The 14,808-nt window shown below is 38.7% G+C and overlaps 1 protein-coding gene across 2 annotated transcripts in view; it reads left to right on the top strand.

Moving 5' to 3' along the window:
- The window catches only part of DLGAP4 (DLG associated protein 4), a 125,679-nt gene that overhangs the window by 4,035 nt on the left and 106,836 nt on the right, over positions 1–14,808 (top strand). The window contains exon 3 of one of the 2 annotated variants that reach the window (XM_015816992.1): positions 13,758–13,792. The exons of the other annotated variant lie outside the window; for it this stretch is intronic. Coding sequence (XP_015672478.1) covers positions 13,758–13,792 — 35 coding nt within the window. The remainder of the gene's footprint in view (positions 1–13,757; positions 13,793–14,808) is intronic. 2 annotated transcript variants of the gene reach the window in all.

Raw genomic sequence — 14,808 nt, forward strand, 5'->3', positions numbered from 1 at the left:
AGATCTTAGGCCAAGTACTCTTCAATATCTTCATAAATGTCTTAGATGAGGGAATAGAAGGGGAACTCATCAAATTTGCAGATGACACTAAACTGGCAGGAGTAGCCAATACCCCAGAAGACAAACTCAAGATCCAAAAAGATCTTGACAAATTTGAACAATGGGCCCTATCCAACAAAATGAGTTTCAATGTGGAAAAAAACAAAGTCTTACATTTAGGCAGGAAAAATCAAAGGTACAAGTACAGATCAGGTGAGACCTGGCTCAAAAACAGCAACTGTGAGAGGGAGCTTGGAGTCCTAGTAGATGATCACTTGACTATGAGCCAGCAGTGTGAAGCAGCAGCCAAAAAAGCTAATAAAATCCTGGGTTGTATAAACAGAGGCATAGAATCAAGATCATGCGAAGTATTAGTACCGCTTTATAAAGTTCTCATAAGACCACACCTGGAATACTGCAACCAATTTTGGTCACCATATTACAAAAAAGATGCTGAGAGTTTGGAAAACAAATTCAGAGAAGAGCAACTAAGATAATCAAAGGCCTGGAGACTAAAACATATGAAGAACAGCTGCAGGATTTGGGTTTGACTAGTTTAAAGAAAAGAAGAAATAGGGGAGACATGATAGCAGTATTCCAGTATTTGAGGGTCTGCCACAAAGAAGAGGGGGTCACATTATTCTCCAAAGCACCAGAGGGCAGGACAAGAAACAATGGTTGGAAATTGATCAAAGAGAGAAGCAACCTGGAATTAAGGAGAAACTTCCTGACAATGAGGACATTTAATCAGTGGAACAGCTTGCCTCCAGAAATCGTGGGCGCTCGCTCCATCACTGGAGATTTTTAAGAAGAGGCTAGAGAATCACATGTCTGAAATGGTATAGGTTCTCCTGCTTGAGCAGGGGGCTGGACTAGAAAATTACCAAGGTCCCTTTCAATTCTATTCTATTCTATTCTATTCCATTCTATATCTATTCTGTTCTGTTCTGTTCTGTTCTATTCTGTTCTGTTCTAGATCTGTATCACAGAGAAGGAAACCATTGTATGACATGAATAAAGACTTGTCAGCTATAAAAATCTCACTTTCTTGATAAAATAGGTTAATAGCATGGATATTGAAACAAAATTGGGTATACATCTACTGTAACATTTGGTAAACCCCAGAAAATGCTATGCAACCCTGATGATACAGTAGAGAATCCAAGACAGAATGAGTTCTACTTTTAATGGATCCATCTAAATTCCTTTTGCAGAATACAATATTCCTAATAGTGAAATTTATGAAAACCAAAAATTTAGTTTAGAATTGAGACTGCAGTAATGAAGGCATTGAATAACAGCTGGATTTGATCAGTAGGAAAAACGGGATCCTCAAGGTAAATGAACAGATCATCTAGATCAGTGATGGCAAACCTTGTAGAGACCGAGTGCCCAAAAACTGGCCCCGCCCCTGCTCCACCCCCTGCCCCGCCCCCACCCGACCTGCCCGCAGGGCCACTCACCGCCTCCTGGGCCTGCCGCAGATCATCCAGGCAGCCCAGCAGTGCCATGGCAGCCACGCCCTCTGCCCGTGCCCCGCAGCATCAACTGTGTGTGATGGGGCATGAGGGCAGAGTCTTGTCTATGCTGCCTGGCTGCCATGTCCTTGGCTGCGCTGCTCTGCGTGGGCCATGCTCAGGGGCGACTCTCCTCCAGGGAGGCTGCTGGTGAGGAGGGGGTTGCAGGGGAAGGCACGGCTGGGGCAATGGCACGTGTGCCCACAGAGAGGGCTCCGAGTGCCACCTCTGGCACCCATGCCATAGGTTCGCCACCACTGATCTAGATACATAATCCAAAAATCATGAAAAATATGATCTATAAGTTTTTGAAACACCCAGGAGCTGTTACTCAATCAGCAAGGCACTACTCTATGTTCAAGCTTTCCATAACAAAAAAGGTAATTAAATATTTGTGACATTATTTTCATTCAAATCAAATTGTAAGTCCCCCTCAGACCCAAAAATGTGTGCCTCCTGTTTCAAGAATTCACAAACTGAAGGAAAGAGCTAATGATATTTAATAGTTAATTAGCAGATTTCTGAACCTTTGACATGAAGGGAATCATGCAGAGGAATATCCTTCTTGATATTCCTTCAAGTATGCTAACTCAGTATTTGACACTGGATAGGGGTATTTTACAGAAACCTGGGCTACAGAAAGAAGATTGATTATGCAGTCATGGAACTGGTGGGACAAAGTCTGTATTTTTCCATTTCCGAACACATATGTATAGTCTAAAAATTTAGCTGACAGGTTGGAGGTACATTTGATAAGGTGTGATTGATAGCAGTAGTTTGAGACTGGAGGTTAAGAGTCTTGCATGCCAGGAAATCAAAAATGGTATTATCCTGCTCCCAAAGAATATATGATTTGTGAACCTGAAGCTAATCTGTTCCCAAAATTGTTAGGAAATTTAGAGGGAGGCTAAATAAGAGTTAAGAACCAACCATCAGTGTGTCAACTTGAATAGCAATAGCACTTAGACTTATATACTGCTTCACAGTGCTTTTACAGCCCTCTCTAAGCAGCTTACAGAATCAGCATATTGCCCCCAACAATCTGGGTCCTCATTTTACCCACCTCAGAACTCCTATGCCACCATGGGAATTGGATAGACTGAGTGTTCAGAACATGCCTTCATGCAATGGAGGATTCAGTGTAGTTGCCTTTAGTTTTACTTCAGACTTCCCTGGGACTATTAAAAGACAGGAATAACTGAATGCCAATACATACTGTAACTCTGCCTGTCTAGTTTCACGTAACTTCTGGTTGCACCATTCTGTAGGCCCTTGGAGGCTGAAACTACTCATTTCCCAGCAAGCCAGATCTGAGATGTTTAGGACCTCTACTTAACAAAATGCCTTCCATTTTCAGAAGTATAATACTTTGTCAATGCTTTGGAAGTATGTGTGTTTGTGGGAGGAGGGTTCTAACAGAACACACACCTGCAAATTAGCCAGATTTTCTACAATATCAACATAGGTCTTGTGTACATTGGCACTTTTCTGAGATAGGTCATGCAGCTCTGAGATAGGTCATGCATGAATCTATCTTCATAGATTCAACTTTCAAAGTGAAGCAGGAGGAGGGATGAAAGAGAGTAGCATTGACTTTATTTCCTACTGGTGCTCTGGCACAATTCCTTGCATCTTCCATCCAAGCAGATATTAATTAATGCAGACATCGTCTCTGGGGTGCCCTTATAAATGAGTTTGTTTCACTTTTCATTTGATAGACCCTTCTTGAACTGGTCAATTAGCCTGAGCTAACAGTGAAACTCAGCAGCATCCTTTTGTACAAATTGCTTACCCTGTCAGAAATGACAGATTTCATGATTGGTAGTCACTTGTTTCATTGGCCATCTAAATCCTCAGACATGCCAAAAATAACTCTAGTAATCTAAGTCTAGATTGTTCTAAATTATTTCTGTCATTGGGCTAATTATAAACTCTATATGGGTTTTGTTGGTGCAAAGTCATCTGGTATCAGGTATTGTTCATATTGATTAAAGAAGACAGTAAATGTGCTTGGATTGTCATATTCTTTATCAGGCAGTGAGAAATGGTTCCAGCAATTGTCGCAGTGTCTTAGGCCAAGTTTGGTATAGGAACTGCAGATTATGATAGATTCTGTCCCAAATGCTGGACTAGCTAGTTCATCATCTAGATTAACTGCATGGTTCTTGATTCAATTTAACAAAGCGTTAGTAACTTGTTCAGTGATAAGCAGAAATGCAATAGGATATGCAGCTATAATTTAATCTGAGTTGTATAGTAAGGGGAGTAGGAGTAGATAAATCTAACTGGCAGATTTTACATCAGGCACAGGTGAATATCTGAATCTTGTAAAAACAACCCTCCAAAAAATAACCCTGTGCTTACTTGGCAGGAGGCTCACAGATAGAACTAGCCAAGATTGTCTTTTCATTGTAACAAAATGAACAAACAAAACAAAACAAACGTTGTAAACAAAAATGAAATTATATATACAAAAAATATTTGCCTACTGTAGTACACAGAAATCAAGATCTATATGCATTTACAGTAGTTTTGTGCTTCAGGCTTTAAATTCAATAGTTATTCTAAGTCATTGGATACTTAGCTGTTCTTTACATGGCTTCTGTGTTGTCATAGTGGATCTGTTTAGCTTGGCAACAACTGTCTCCTGGCTGATGACCTATAGAAAATCAGTGATATGGGCTTGAAGCAAATGTTCAGAAACACTTACATAATAAAGGAGAATAGAAATACCTTAGATCCTGGGAAGGAAGATGGTACGGTATTAAGAAAAGATTCAGGATGACTGCTTCCTGACTAAGAGGACTCTATAAAATAGAGGGAGGAGAAGCACAATCAATCTTTCAAGATTCTGCTATTATAGACTATCTCAATAAAATATATAGGTACTTCATGTGAACTCTGTTTCCTAATCTGGTCTAGTTTGAAGGGCTGATACCACCTTAATTCCTTATTGTGATAGTTTTATTAGTCCAGTAGTTAACTATTGTGGAAGAACTCTAAATATGGAATGTAGCATTTCCAAACTATTTTGTCATTTTAGAAAAGCATAATATCTCAAAGCCGGCCTCTACATTCAGTTAGGTACTGAGGACTAGATTTGGGGGAATTGATTCATTTCAATCTTATATTTTGTGCTGAGAGATTTGTTGAAAAAGTTGATGCCAAAAGTAAAAATTGAATAGGGCCAAAATAAGAATCAAATAGGTGGGGGGCAGAGCGATTAAGATTCCCAAAATCCCAAATATTAATTTTCTATCTTAATTTTAATAATTTTAATTTGATTAAGCCATATTCAAATCAAGGAACTACCAAGGGGGAAAAAAAACCACACTGCCACCAAAACTGGCAGGGCAAGCTACTATATATAAGCATAGAGTAAACCCCACACTTAATCACACTGATGATGTTATCTAGTTGGGTAATGAAATGTGATGAGAGAAAAACTTTTAGGACTCCATAAATGAGAAACTCCAAGAAATTTTTGCTAAATGTGTGCTACTATGTCATTATTAAGATAGAAAGCTGACACACAACGCAAGCTCTATTCCTGGATGGAAATTATTCCCATTTTCTATACAGCTGAAAACATGAACATTAAAATATTTCCAAGAAATTATTAGCTTTGCAAAAAGATTTAAAATCACTTCTATCTCTGTCTGAAATTATCATTATAGAGTCTCCAAACCCTGGTTCAAAAAAGAATGTGACTCAGCTAGGGCTGGGGTAATGTATGCCTATAGAGTCATGAGTCACTATCACAACTATAATTGTTGGTTCTTCTGTTCATTGAAAAATGTGTACAGGCGTCTGCTGAAAAGGAAAAATCAAAGCTATCTCTTAGTGAACTGGAATGATTCCAACAGTTATCAACAAATATCATAGTTTGTTTTGGTATCTCATATCCCATGCAGCTGCCAGCCCTAGTTTCAACTCTAATAATACAATTCCACCTGAGACCTGGCCACCTATTACTATGACCTATTTCATACATTAATCAGCACAGACAACTTCAGCTTCCCAATTTCTGATACATCCTTGTCAAAGTGACCTGTTTCAGATTCAGAAATCCTTATATTGAACTTCTGGCTAAAGAATGGTAAAATGACAGGACTGAATTCCTCTAGAACTCTTGAAAATATAATCAAATATTTGTGCCCCTATACCAGGGGTAGGCAATCTTGGCTCTTTTATGACTCGTGGACTTCAACTCCCAGAATTCCTGAGCCAGCCAAGCTGGCTCAGGAATTCTGGGAGTTGAAGTCCACGAGTCATAAAAGAGCCAAGATTGCCTACCCCTGCCCTATACCAACTTCCCTATTTACTATAATCAACAATTCCCTACTGCTACTTAAAAACTTTACACTTCCAATTTTTAAGATGGTAAGAATAATCTGCTAATTATTGTCTAATTAGCCTGCTATATATAATTAGCAAATTCTATGCAAAACATCTTCATTAAGGCATTCCCCATTTAGTAACTACAATTGGAACCAGCAACTCAGTTGTTCAGCAAAATTGTCACTAAGTGAAACTGCAGCTATGCTTACAATCTTAGTAAGTATAAGATGTAAGATTGTAAGCATAACTGCAGTTTCACTTAGTGACAATTTTGCTGAGCAACTGAGTTGCTGCTGCTTTCCTTTGCTTTATAAACCTGAAAATGCCATAAATGCAAGAATTGGTCATAAAGTTACTATTTCATCACCAAACTCCAGACCATCACCAAACAAGGCAGTCGCTTATCAAGGTTTACCTGTACAAACTTGCTAACTGAATGATATAGAAGAATAGTCTAACTAAAAAACAAGCAGGTTTCAGACCAAGTTGATCAACTATTTTACTGTACAAACCTATACTATCTGGTTAAGAAATATTGAACTACCCCATAAAGCTCCCTTTATTCCACCTTTATTGACTTTAGGACAGCTTTTGATTCAGTTCTTTGGGAGAGTTCCTTGGAAGAAACTGTGGCTGAACTCAATGGTTTCTTCTATTGACCATCACCTTCTCAGACTGATAATGCTGTGTAAAAAAATACCTTTGCACAGATCAGATATAAAACCAGTGGGAAACTAATTGTCCCCATTCCCATGCCTTATGGCTCCCCTAGTTTTTAATATCTATATTTACATCATTTTGACCTTCGCTACATCATTTTGGCCATCTTCTAGTCCAATCCATTTCTATTCTATTTTACGAAGATAACACCACCATTCTATCTTTATCTCAAGTTGGCCTTTGAAGATATCTGGGAGCAGTTGTGTCCTTTTATTTTAGAAACAACCTAAAAATTAATTATGCTAAAACAATTATTCTAGTTCTTGCAAAAAAAGCATTTTAACCTTTCCTATAATTGAAAAATCCATTATAAATCTATTGAGCATGTCAAAGACTTTAAAAATTTAGGTATTCATTTGCAACCATCTACCTCCTGGAGTCATCAAATAAGCAAGCTGTCATTTAAAGAACAAAAAGCATCCAATAAGAGTATCGGATTTGAATGCCAGAGACATAACTATATGCCTGCAGCAATCAAATTATTTAAAGCAAATAAACTAAGTCTGCTGCTATGCAGTGGGCAACCCTGTTATATACAAGGACTCTTCTGTGTCAGAAGTAACTCATGCTAACCTCTTTAAGACTTTTGTCTATGTCCTTTAATCAACTGCAGACACACACTCAGCTGGAACTTGGATGCGTCTCTTTGAGACTTTGTCAACTAAAATTCTGGCTAAAACAAAAATGCTAGGGAGAATCCCAGGATATACTCCTTCTTGAAACCCAAAATAGATTTGAATTTGTCTTATCAAGGGCCTAGCTGTATGTTCTATGAGTCCAAATAAAGCCTTGGCAGAACTTAAGCAGCGAGTCCCAAAAGATAAATTAACATCCAAAAAGATAAATTAAAAAATTCACATATGTGCTATGCTAAGCTTTTGGGTGCTCCTTTCTACATATCTAAATATTTCTATCATAGCATACCACATAAAGAACTTCTGTGCATACCTTGAATCGGTTTTTAACTCCTGGCAACTGCCTGGACTAAATCTCTACAATTTATTTTGATAAGGGTCCTTCCCCATTGCCTTTTTCCTGGGGATGAGAGAAAGAAAGAGAGTGACTAGCCCAAGGTCACCCAGCTGGCTAAATGCCTAAAGTAGGTCAGAGTCTGTAATTTCTAGTCTGATCCTTAACAATTATAACAAACTGGGACTCTACATATAAGGATATTTACACTGGTGAAATCTGATGCCTTGCTTTCAATGAGTACTACAAATAGATATCACAACATTTCTTACCAGAATTGCCTTTGCAGGTGCTCAGATAACAGGATAGATCAGGGGTCTTCAAACGTGGCCCTTTTATGACTTGTGGACTTCAACACCCAGAATTCCTCAGCCAGGCACGCTGGCTGAGGAATTCTGGGAGTTGAACTCCACAAGTCATAAAAGGGCCACGTTTGAAGATCCCTGGGATATATTGTTACCAGATTGTCCCCTGTATCATGCCTGGTACCTTGGTCTCATTGAACCATTTTCTCTTCTATTACATTCAGTGTGTATAGATCAACTGCTACAAGATCAATTTGCTGAAACATCTTCTAAGGTCACAAAATTCTTAGCTGTAGCTCTGGCCATTAGAGATCATTGCTCTACAACTAGCTATAGCAAGGTTTTTGCTTTTCAGACCATTTCTCTTACATGTAGTTGTTGACTACCTTGTTCAAAGCTTTTCCACCAATCTAGATATGGAACCTTGACACCTTCCACTATATTCTTTATGTTATGTCCGGAGAATAATGGCGCTTGAGACGAAGCATTTCCAACAAGTCTTTATTGTTTGCTTCTATTCTACGAACAACGACAAGCCCAGAGGCACGCAAGCCTCTATATATACCCTCCGATCCCCGGACAATTCCCACCAGTCACAAGGCAGTCCTTTCCCGCCTTGCGCATGTGCGCAAGGCCGGCACCAGTCAGTCTGGTCCCGGGCAGCTTTTGCAAATGCCCGGGACTCTTGCAACTTCCTGCGCCTGCTTCTGCAGGCACGGGACACAACACCCCTCCCCCCTAGATAAAACAATGTTGCGCCCGACATGGACGCCACCTTTGGTAGAAGGGTGTGAAGGAGCCGCAGTAACGTGGCGAATCATGTTGTCTAGTAGAACTCCTTCAGTCGACCCAGGCAACTCGCAGTGATGTAGCCTTTATTTCCGCACGCTTCTGGCGTCCACCGCGTCCAAGGCAATGAAGCTCAGCTGGGCCCTTGTCCTGACAATCCTTGGACCTCCTCCCAGCTGCTTGGTACCGCTTGTCCACCTTCGTGTGGATGGGTGCAATCACTGGAGCGCTTCGAGTGGACCGCAAATTCTTGACCACTCCACTTGCAGATTCTTCTGCTGATTCTCCAACTCGCTGATCTCTCTGTTAAAATGTGTGTTTCCAAGCCATGACAGATTGCTTGGGCTGGAAGTGTTCCTTTAAGGTTTTCTTCAAATCGGCGTACGATACCGTTTCCATCGAGTCCGGGGCGATTCCGCTAAACGCCCAACTTTCGCCATGATCGAGGATCAGGGTCGTCTTCTGCAGCCGCACGCACCCTCCAGCGATTTCGTACTGGCAGGATAACGCTGACTTCCACGCCGTTTCTCTTCCTGACTTCTTTGGGTGAGTCTTCTAGCTTTCCTAGCTGTAGAGACTGAATCCCATCCTCATCGCCAGTATTATGTCCGGAGAATAATGGCGCTTGAGACGAAGCATTTCCAACAAGTCTTTATTGTTTGCTTCTATTCTACGAACAACGACAAGCCCAGAGGCGCGCAAGCCTCTATATATACCCTCCGATCCCCGGACAATTCCCACCAGTCACAAGGCAGTCCTTTCCCGCCTTGCACATGCACGCAAGGCCGGCGCCAGTCAGTCTGGTCCCGGGCAGCTTTTGCAAATGCCCAGGACTCTTGCAACTTCCCACGCCTGCTTCTGCAGGCACGGGACACAACACCTTACTCTCTGAGAAATTAGATTTATCCTACCATATTGCCTTTTGTTGTGCATTAACATAGCTGCATACATTTTCTTTTACTTTAATTACTGCATAATTTTAAGCTTTTGTTTTTTATTCTTTTGGTCTATAGCCATTTATTAAACAAATATTAAAAGCTGAACTTGATCTTGGGGAAAAAAGTATTGTATTGTTTTTTTCTGTCAGTTACCTATATCTCTTTACACAAAAGGTCAGGGATGAGTTGAAAATTACTTTTAAGAATAGCTCCATTAACTAAGTGTTCAATTTTCTTTTAGAGTTCGTAATATATTAAATAGAATTATATAAATAGGGGAAAGGAATAGAGTACTATAACTCATGTAACTAGTTAACAATCATCCAAGGTCTTTTTTCTACCTAATATGTTAGAAAGATTCCATTTTATGTCGCTTATGAACCCTTGTGAGATTTTGTGTCAAGCAACATGTGTTTTTTACCAAGGTTTTGTTCTTTATACACAAAAAATGTGATTATTAAAACTTTTGAAAAGAGAAACAACTTTAAAAAGAAAAAAAAACTTTTTCATTTTATGAAATCCCTTCTTCTACATATACCACAAGAAATGATCCTTTGTCCCAAACTGGAAAGGTATATAATTTCCTTTTTATTTTTTCTTAAAACACTGGGTATGTGAAAGGAGTAAAAAGAACAGAGATTATTAGACTAAATAGTTTGAAAAGCCTACTGTAATGTAGCAAAAGTTGCAATATTGTCTTTTGCAAAGTAGAAAGCTATTTAGAGTGGTGTGGTCCTGTGATCTGCTTTACTGGAAGCAGATAGGCTTTATCTAGCCCAGGTCTTCTTAGAAGAAAAACAAAGGAGAAGGCCTTGAGCTGTCCATTAGGAGCAACAGACTAAGCAGCAGACCTAAAGATCTCCTGCTTAGAATTTTCTTCATTTTGAATCCTATTGTACTTCCATTTCTACTATGGAAAGCATTCTTTGTATCTATGCATATTCATTCTATGGAAATTGTAGTGTTTTGTGCCCCCCCCCAAAAGCAATGCATTAGGGCCACTATAGTAGAAATCATCTATAAGGAAGGATCCGGGAAAGAGTTTTGTTCAGATTTCAGATCTGCTTACTTAGAAGGTGACCGTAGCTATATTTTCAGCTCTTGGTCACATTTTCAACCAACTAACTGTACCTGCTAAGAGGTGGAAATGGTTGGGTTAATATCACTAATGTCTTAAGTCAATTATAATACAAATTCCATAATAGAGTCTGTCTGATTAGTGTGTTGTATAAATGATTTAGCATGTTGTAGGAATTCAGCTATCATGTTTTAGACATCCTTATTTATAAGTAAGATAATATGAAATTAGCCAGTTGTAGCTTTGTCAAGAAGCCATAAATAATCATAGCATGGTTTAGCATAATATGTGAAGCTAGTCAATAATATTAACCTGAGAAAATTGTGCAATTATCAGATCTGAGTTGCACAAATCTAGACAACTACCAGATGGCAGCAAACATTAGAGTTTCTTTTATCTCTTTGCTGCCACCTCATGGTTTGTCTGGAGTTTTGCAAGTCAGATCTGATTGCCCAGAACTTAGAAACATAGGAAGTTGTCTTGTACAAAGTCACATTATTCACCCATTTCAAGATCATTTCATCTGACTGGTAGACACTTTTGGGGATCCCAAGCAGAGATATTTCCTATCACAGACTACTTGATCCATTTTTTAATATGAAAAGTCAGGATTATCTGAGCTCTTATTTAATAATCTATTGTAAAGAATATTAAGATAAAACACAAGTCCTTTGAAGACTAAAGTTCTTTAATGATGATTATTTTTTCTTTGAAAAATATCTTTCTTTACTATCAGCCAGGTGCATTCTGCAAACTGCAGTGTTTCAATACAAAAAAATTAACTATCTAAACTTACTGTTTTGTTCCTGTGTAAGGAAACCTTAATTTCATTTACAGGAAATGTGTTGGAGGAGAACAAGGTACATTTAGTAAAAACTGGTTTCCCCATTATTCTTCCCTGCAAAGTTATTTACTCGATGAATAAAAAACAGGCAGAGCAAGTAGACATTTGGCTAGAGAACTGGAATTGGAGATTCAAAGGGAGGCACTTGCTTCTATGTTTGTTCATCAGAGACAGACGGCGATGAAGGAAACTGTCCTGATGACCCGCAGGAGTTATACTATGTTTTTTTTTCCTTCCTCAAAACCACAAGAACTATCCATGCTACAAGTGCAAGTTGATTGCCTTTCTGGAAAAGTAATATGATAAGATGTAGAAAGTTATGGTCATAAGTCGTGATGGTGGTAAAGTGGGTCTATACATGACTGGGCCCATTTTATTACCTATTTTGCAGTGGTTATTAAGTGAATGCTGCAGTCATTAAGTAAACCCATGATTCGCTAGTAAACACCAGGTTTTGGTAAAAACATCGTAAATTGCAGTCACGTGACCATGGTATGCTGCAAACAATTGCAAATGTAGGATGGTTGCCAAGTGGTCGGAATGTGGTCACATGACCATGGGAGGGACAACCATCAGAACTTCAGAACTCCTAAATACCTTTTTTTGGTGGGGGTGGGGTGGGTTCCATCACAACTTTGAATAGTGATTAAGCAAATGGTCGTAAGTCAAGGACTACTTGTACTTTCCAAAACTTCAGAATTGATTTCAGGACTTCACAGCTGATAGATCTGGAGCCCTGGATAGAGAACAGTTTCCATAAATCTCACCAAGTAATGAGACTGTATCAGCTTTACAATAGGAAGGATTTCTGCCCCTGCTCTGAAGAATAGGAAGCGATTGATTCATGTCATTGATGATTAGACAGGATAGATTACACAAAGAAGAGTGTTATGATGTAACTTTATACAGAGAGAGAGAGAGAGGTTGAAATATAATTATATGAACAACTGCTGTGAAGAATATTGGAAGACAGTTTTTGTACATATTTTCTTTCTTTTCTTTGTCTTAAACTTTTTTCTTGCACTTTTTGTCTAATTATGTTTTCTTCATTATTTTGTTTTTAGTTTGAATTAGTTTTTGATCTTCTTTTTTAAAGGTTTTGATGAAAATCATGTAAAAACAAAGAATAGGAAGTGACAAGTGGTAGTAATTGGAGACTTCCTACTGGCAGCAATCTGTCAGCCAGACAAGCTATCAACAGAAGTGTGGTACTTCCCAGGGGGAACCAGTTCTTTTTAGAATAGAATGGAAAGATTCTCAGAACACTTTTAAGCCCACTGATAAAGATCCATTTCTACTGATCTGCATGGGAACAAATGACAATGCTAAACATAGCCTTGAAGACACTGCAAGAGGTTACAAAATGCCAGGAAAGAGGTTGAAGGAGCTGTGAGCACAGGTGGTTTATTCATCACTCAAGGCTCAGCAAGAGAATAAAAATTACTAGAAGGGAACAGGTGGCCATACAGATGGTGCCTATGGGTGCATTTGATAATGGGTGCATTTCAGAGCTAAGCAACTCATTGTAAGAAAATGTGGTAACCCTCACAAGAACCAGAAATAATGTGATCTGGAGTTCTTTAAACTGAATCCAGTTGGGAAGGGAGAAGACAATCTAGAAAACTGCATTATCCCCCATACTGAGACTAAAACAATACTCAAGACTTGGAAGCCCCCAATAACGTATAAAGAAATATATGGTGGAATAGGTTAATATACAGTATATGACCCAAGGTTAATATATATGATCATTATAAAACCCAAAATATGGGGAACAAACAGAAAATCTTAATGCAAAAAAAGTTATTACGGTTTATTAGGTATTAATGAAGCCTGGCGGGGCAACACTCATGAATGGAAAACAAAGATTGACAAGTATAACTTATTCAAAAGGAATGGGCCAGACAAAAAGGGAGAAGTAGTACTGTATTATAAGTTTTCACAGCTTTTGAGAACTATGATTAGAATATAAACACAATCAAAAATATTTGAATAAGAATGCAAGGAAAGGAAAACATTATTATGTATAACAGGAGGATGGTATAGACCACCAAGCCATTTAGAAGATCTAAATGATTTCTTCCTGGACCAGATTACTGATCTTTCAGGGAGGAGGGACACAGCAATAATGAAAAGCTTCAGTTACTCAAACATCTGCCAAGATTGCAAGATATCACTGACCAATTTATTTACCAGAAAGTTGAAGACACAATAAAGGAGTGGGATCTCCTAATTCTAACAACTAGGAAAGAGTTGTCTGAAGAGGTAAAAGAACTAAGTGAATTTATCTTCAGATGAGGAGGAAGAAGTTGTGGGAACTGGGAGCATCTAGGGGTAATTTTATTGATTGATTGATTGATTGATTGATTGATTGATTTGATTTGATTTATTGATTAATAGTCCTGGAGATTCCAGCAGCATTGAAGCCAATAACTCCATTCTAGCTGAGGCAGATCCAGCAAACTCTCAGGACTGCCTGCCTGCACCATGACACCACCACAGACTCTGAAATTCAGCAAGCCAGTCCTGAACAGAGGCACAATTTAATGCTACAACAGCAGCAGACTGAGTTCCCAAAGTCAGAGAGACTGACTAAAAAAAAACAAGAGAGTACACTTTAATAAATAAAATGCCCCAGTTGTGCATCTGGGTGGAGGCTCAACTTGGCTTATTTATTGGCTTCACTCCCAGAGAAGAACTTTTCAAGCCTTAGCTCTGTTGTGTTTATCTTGCTGTGCTTTGAACTCTGGAGCCCATCTCACAGTGTCTTGTGTCTTTTCCTTTGGATGTGTTGTTCATTTGTTGGATTCCTGGTCTCAATCTGTGCCATGTCTTTGACTATGTTACATATCCCATCTTTTTCTTTTCTGTTAATTTGTGTCCAGTTCTGGGACACTGCCTGGATGTTTCTCATTTATTGGATTTTTGGTCTTATACCCTGTACCAAATCTTTGACTATGTTAAATTTACTATCTTTAACTATATGTAAAAAGAGTCTTCCTACAGTTCTAAGTTTGTATATTACTGGACTGTGCCAGGCATCCAATTTGCCACCTTGTTGGCTGGCAAACAGCAATACATGCACATAGTTTTAAAATTCAAGATATTACAGGAGAAACAAGTGGAGTGGAGTTGTAAATGCATTTCAGGAGAACCAGTTTCAGTGAAGTTGCAAATACTAGGAAAGATCCAAGGGAAGAATTCCTAAGGATTAAATAAATAAATAAATAAATAAATAAATAAATAAATAATAAAGTTGGAAGGGACA

This window comes from Protobothrops mucrosquamatus, unplaced genomic scaffold, assembly GCF_001527695.2.
Source record: "Protobothrops mucrosquamatus isolate PMUCROS unplaced genomic scaffold, P.Mucros_1.0 scaffold547, whole genome shotgun sequence".
In the NCBI taxonomy this organism is placed as follows: Eukaryota; Metazoa; Chordata; class Lepidosauria; order Squamata; family Viperidae; genus Protobothrops; species Protobothrops mucrosquamatus.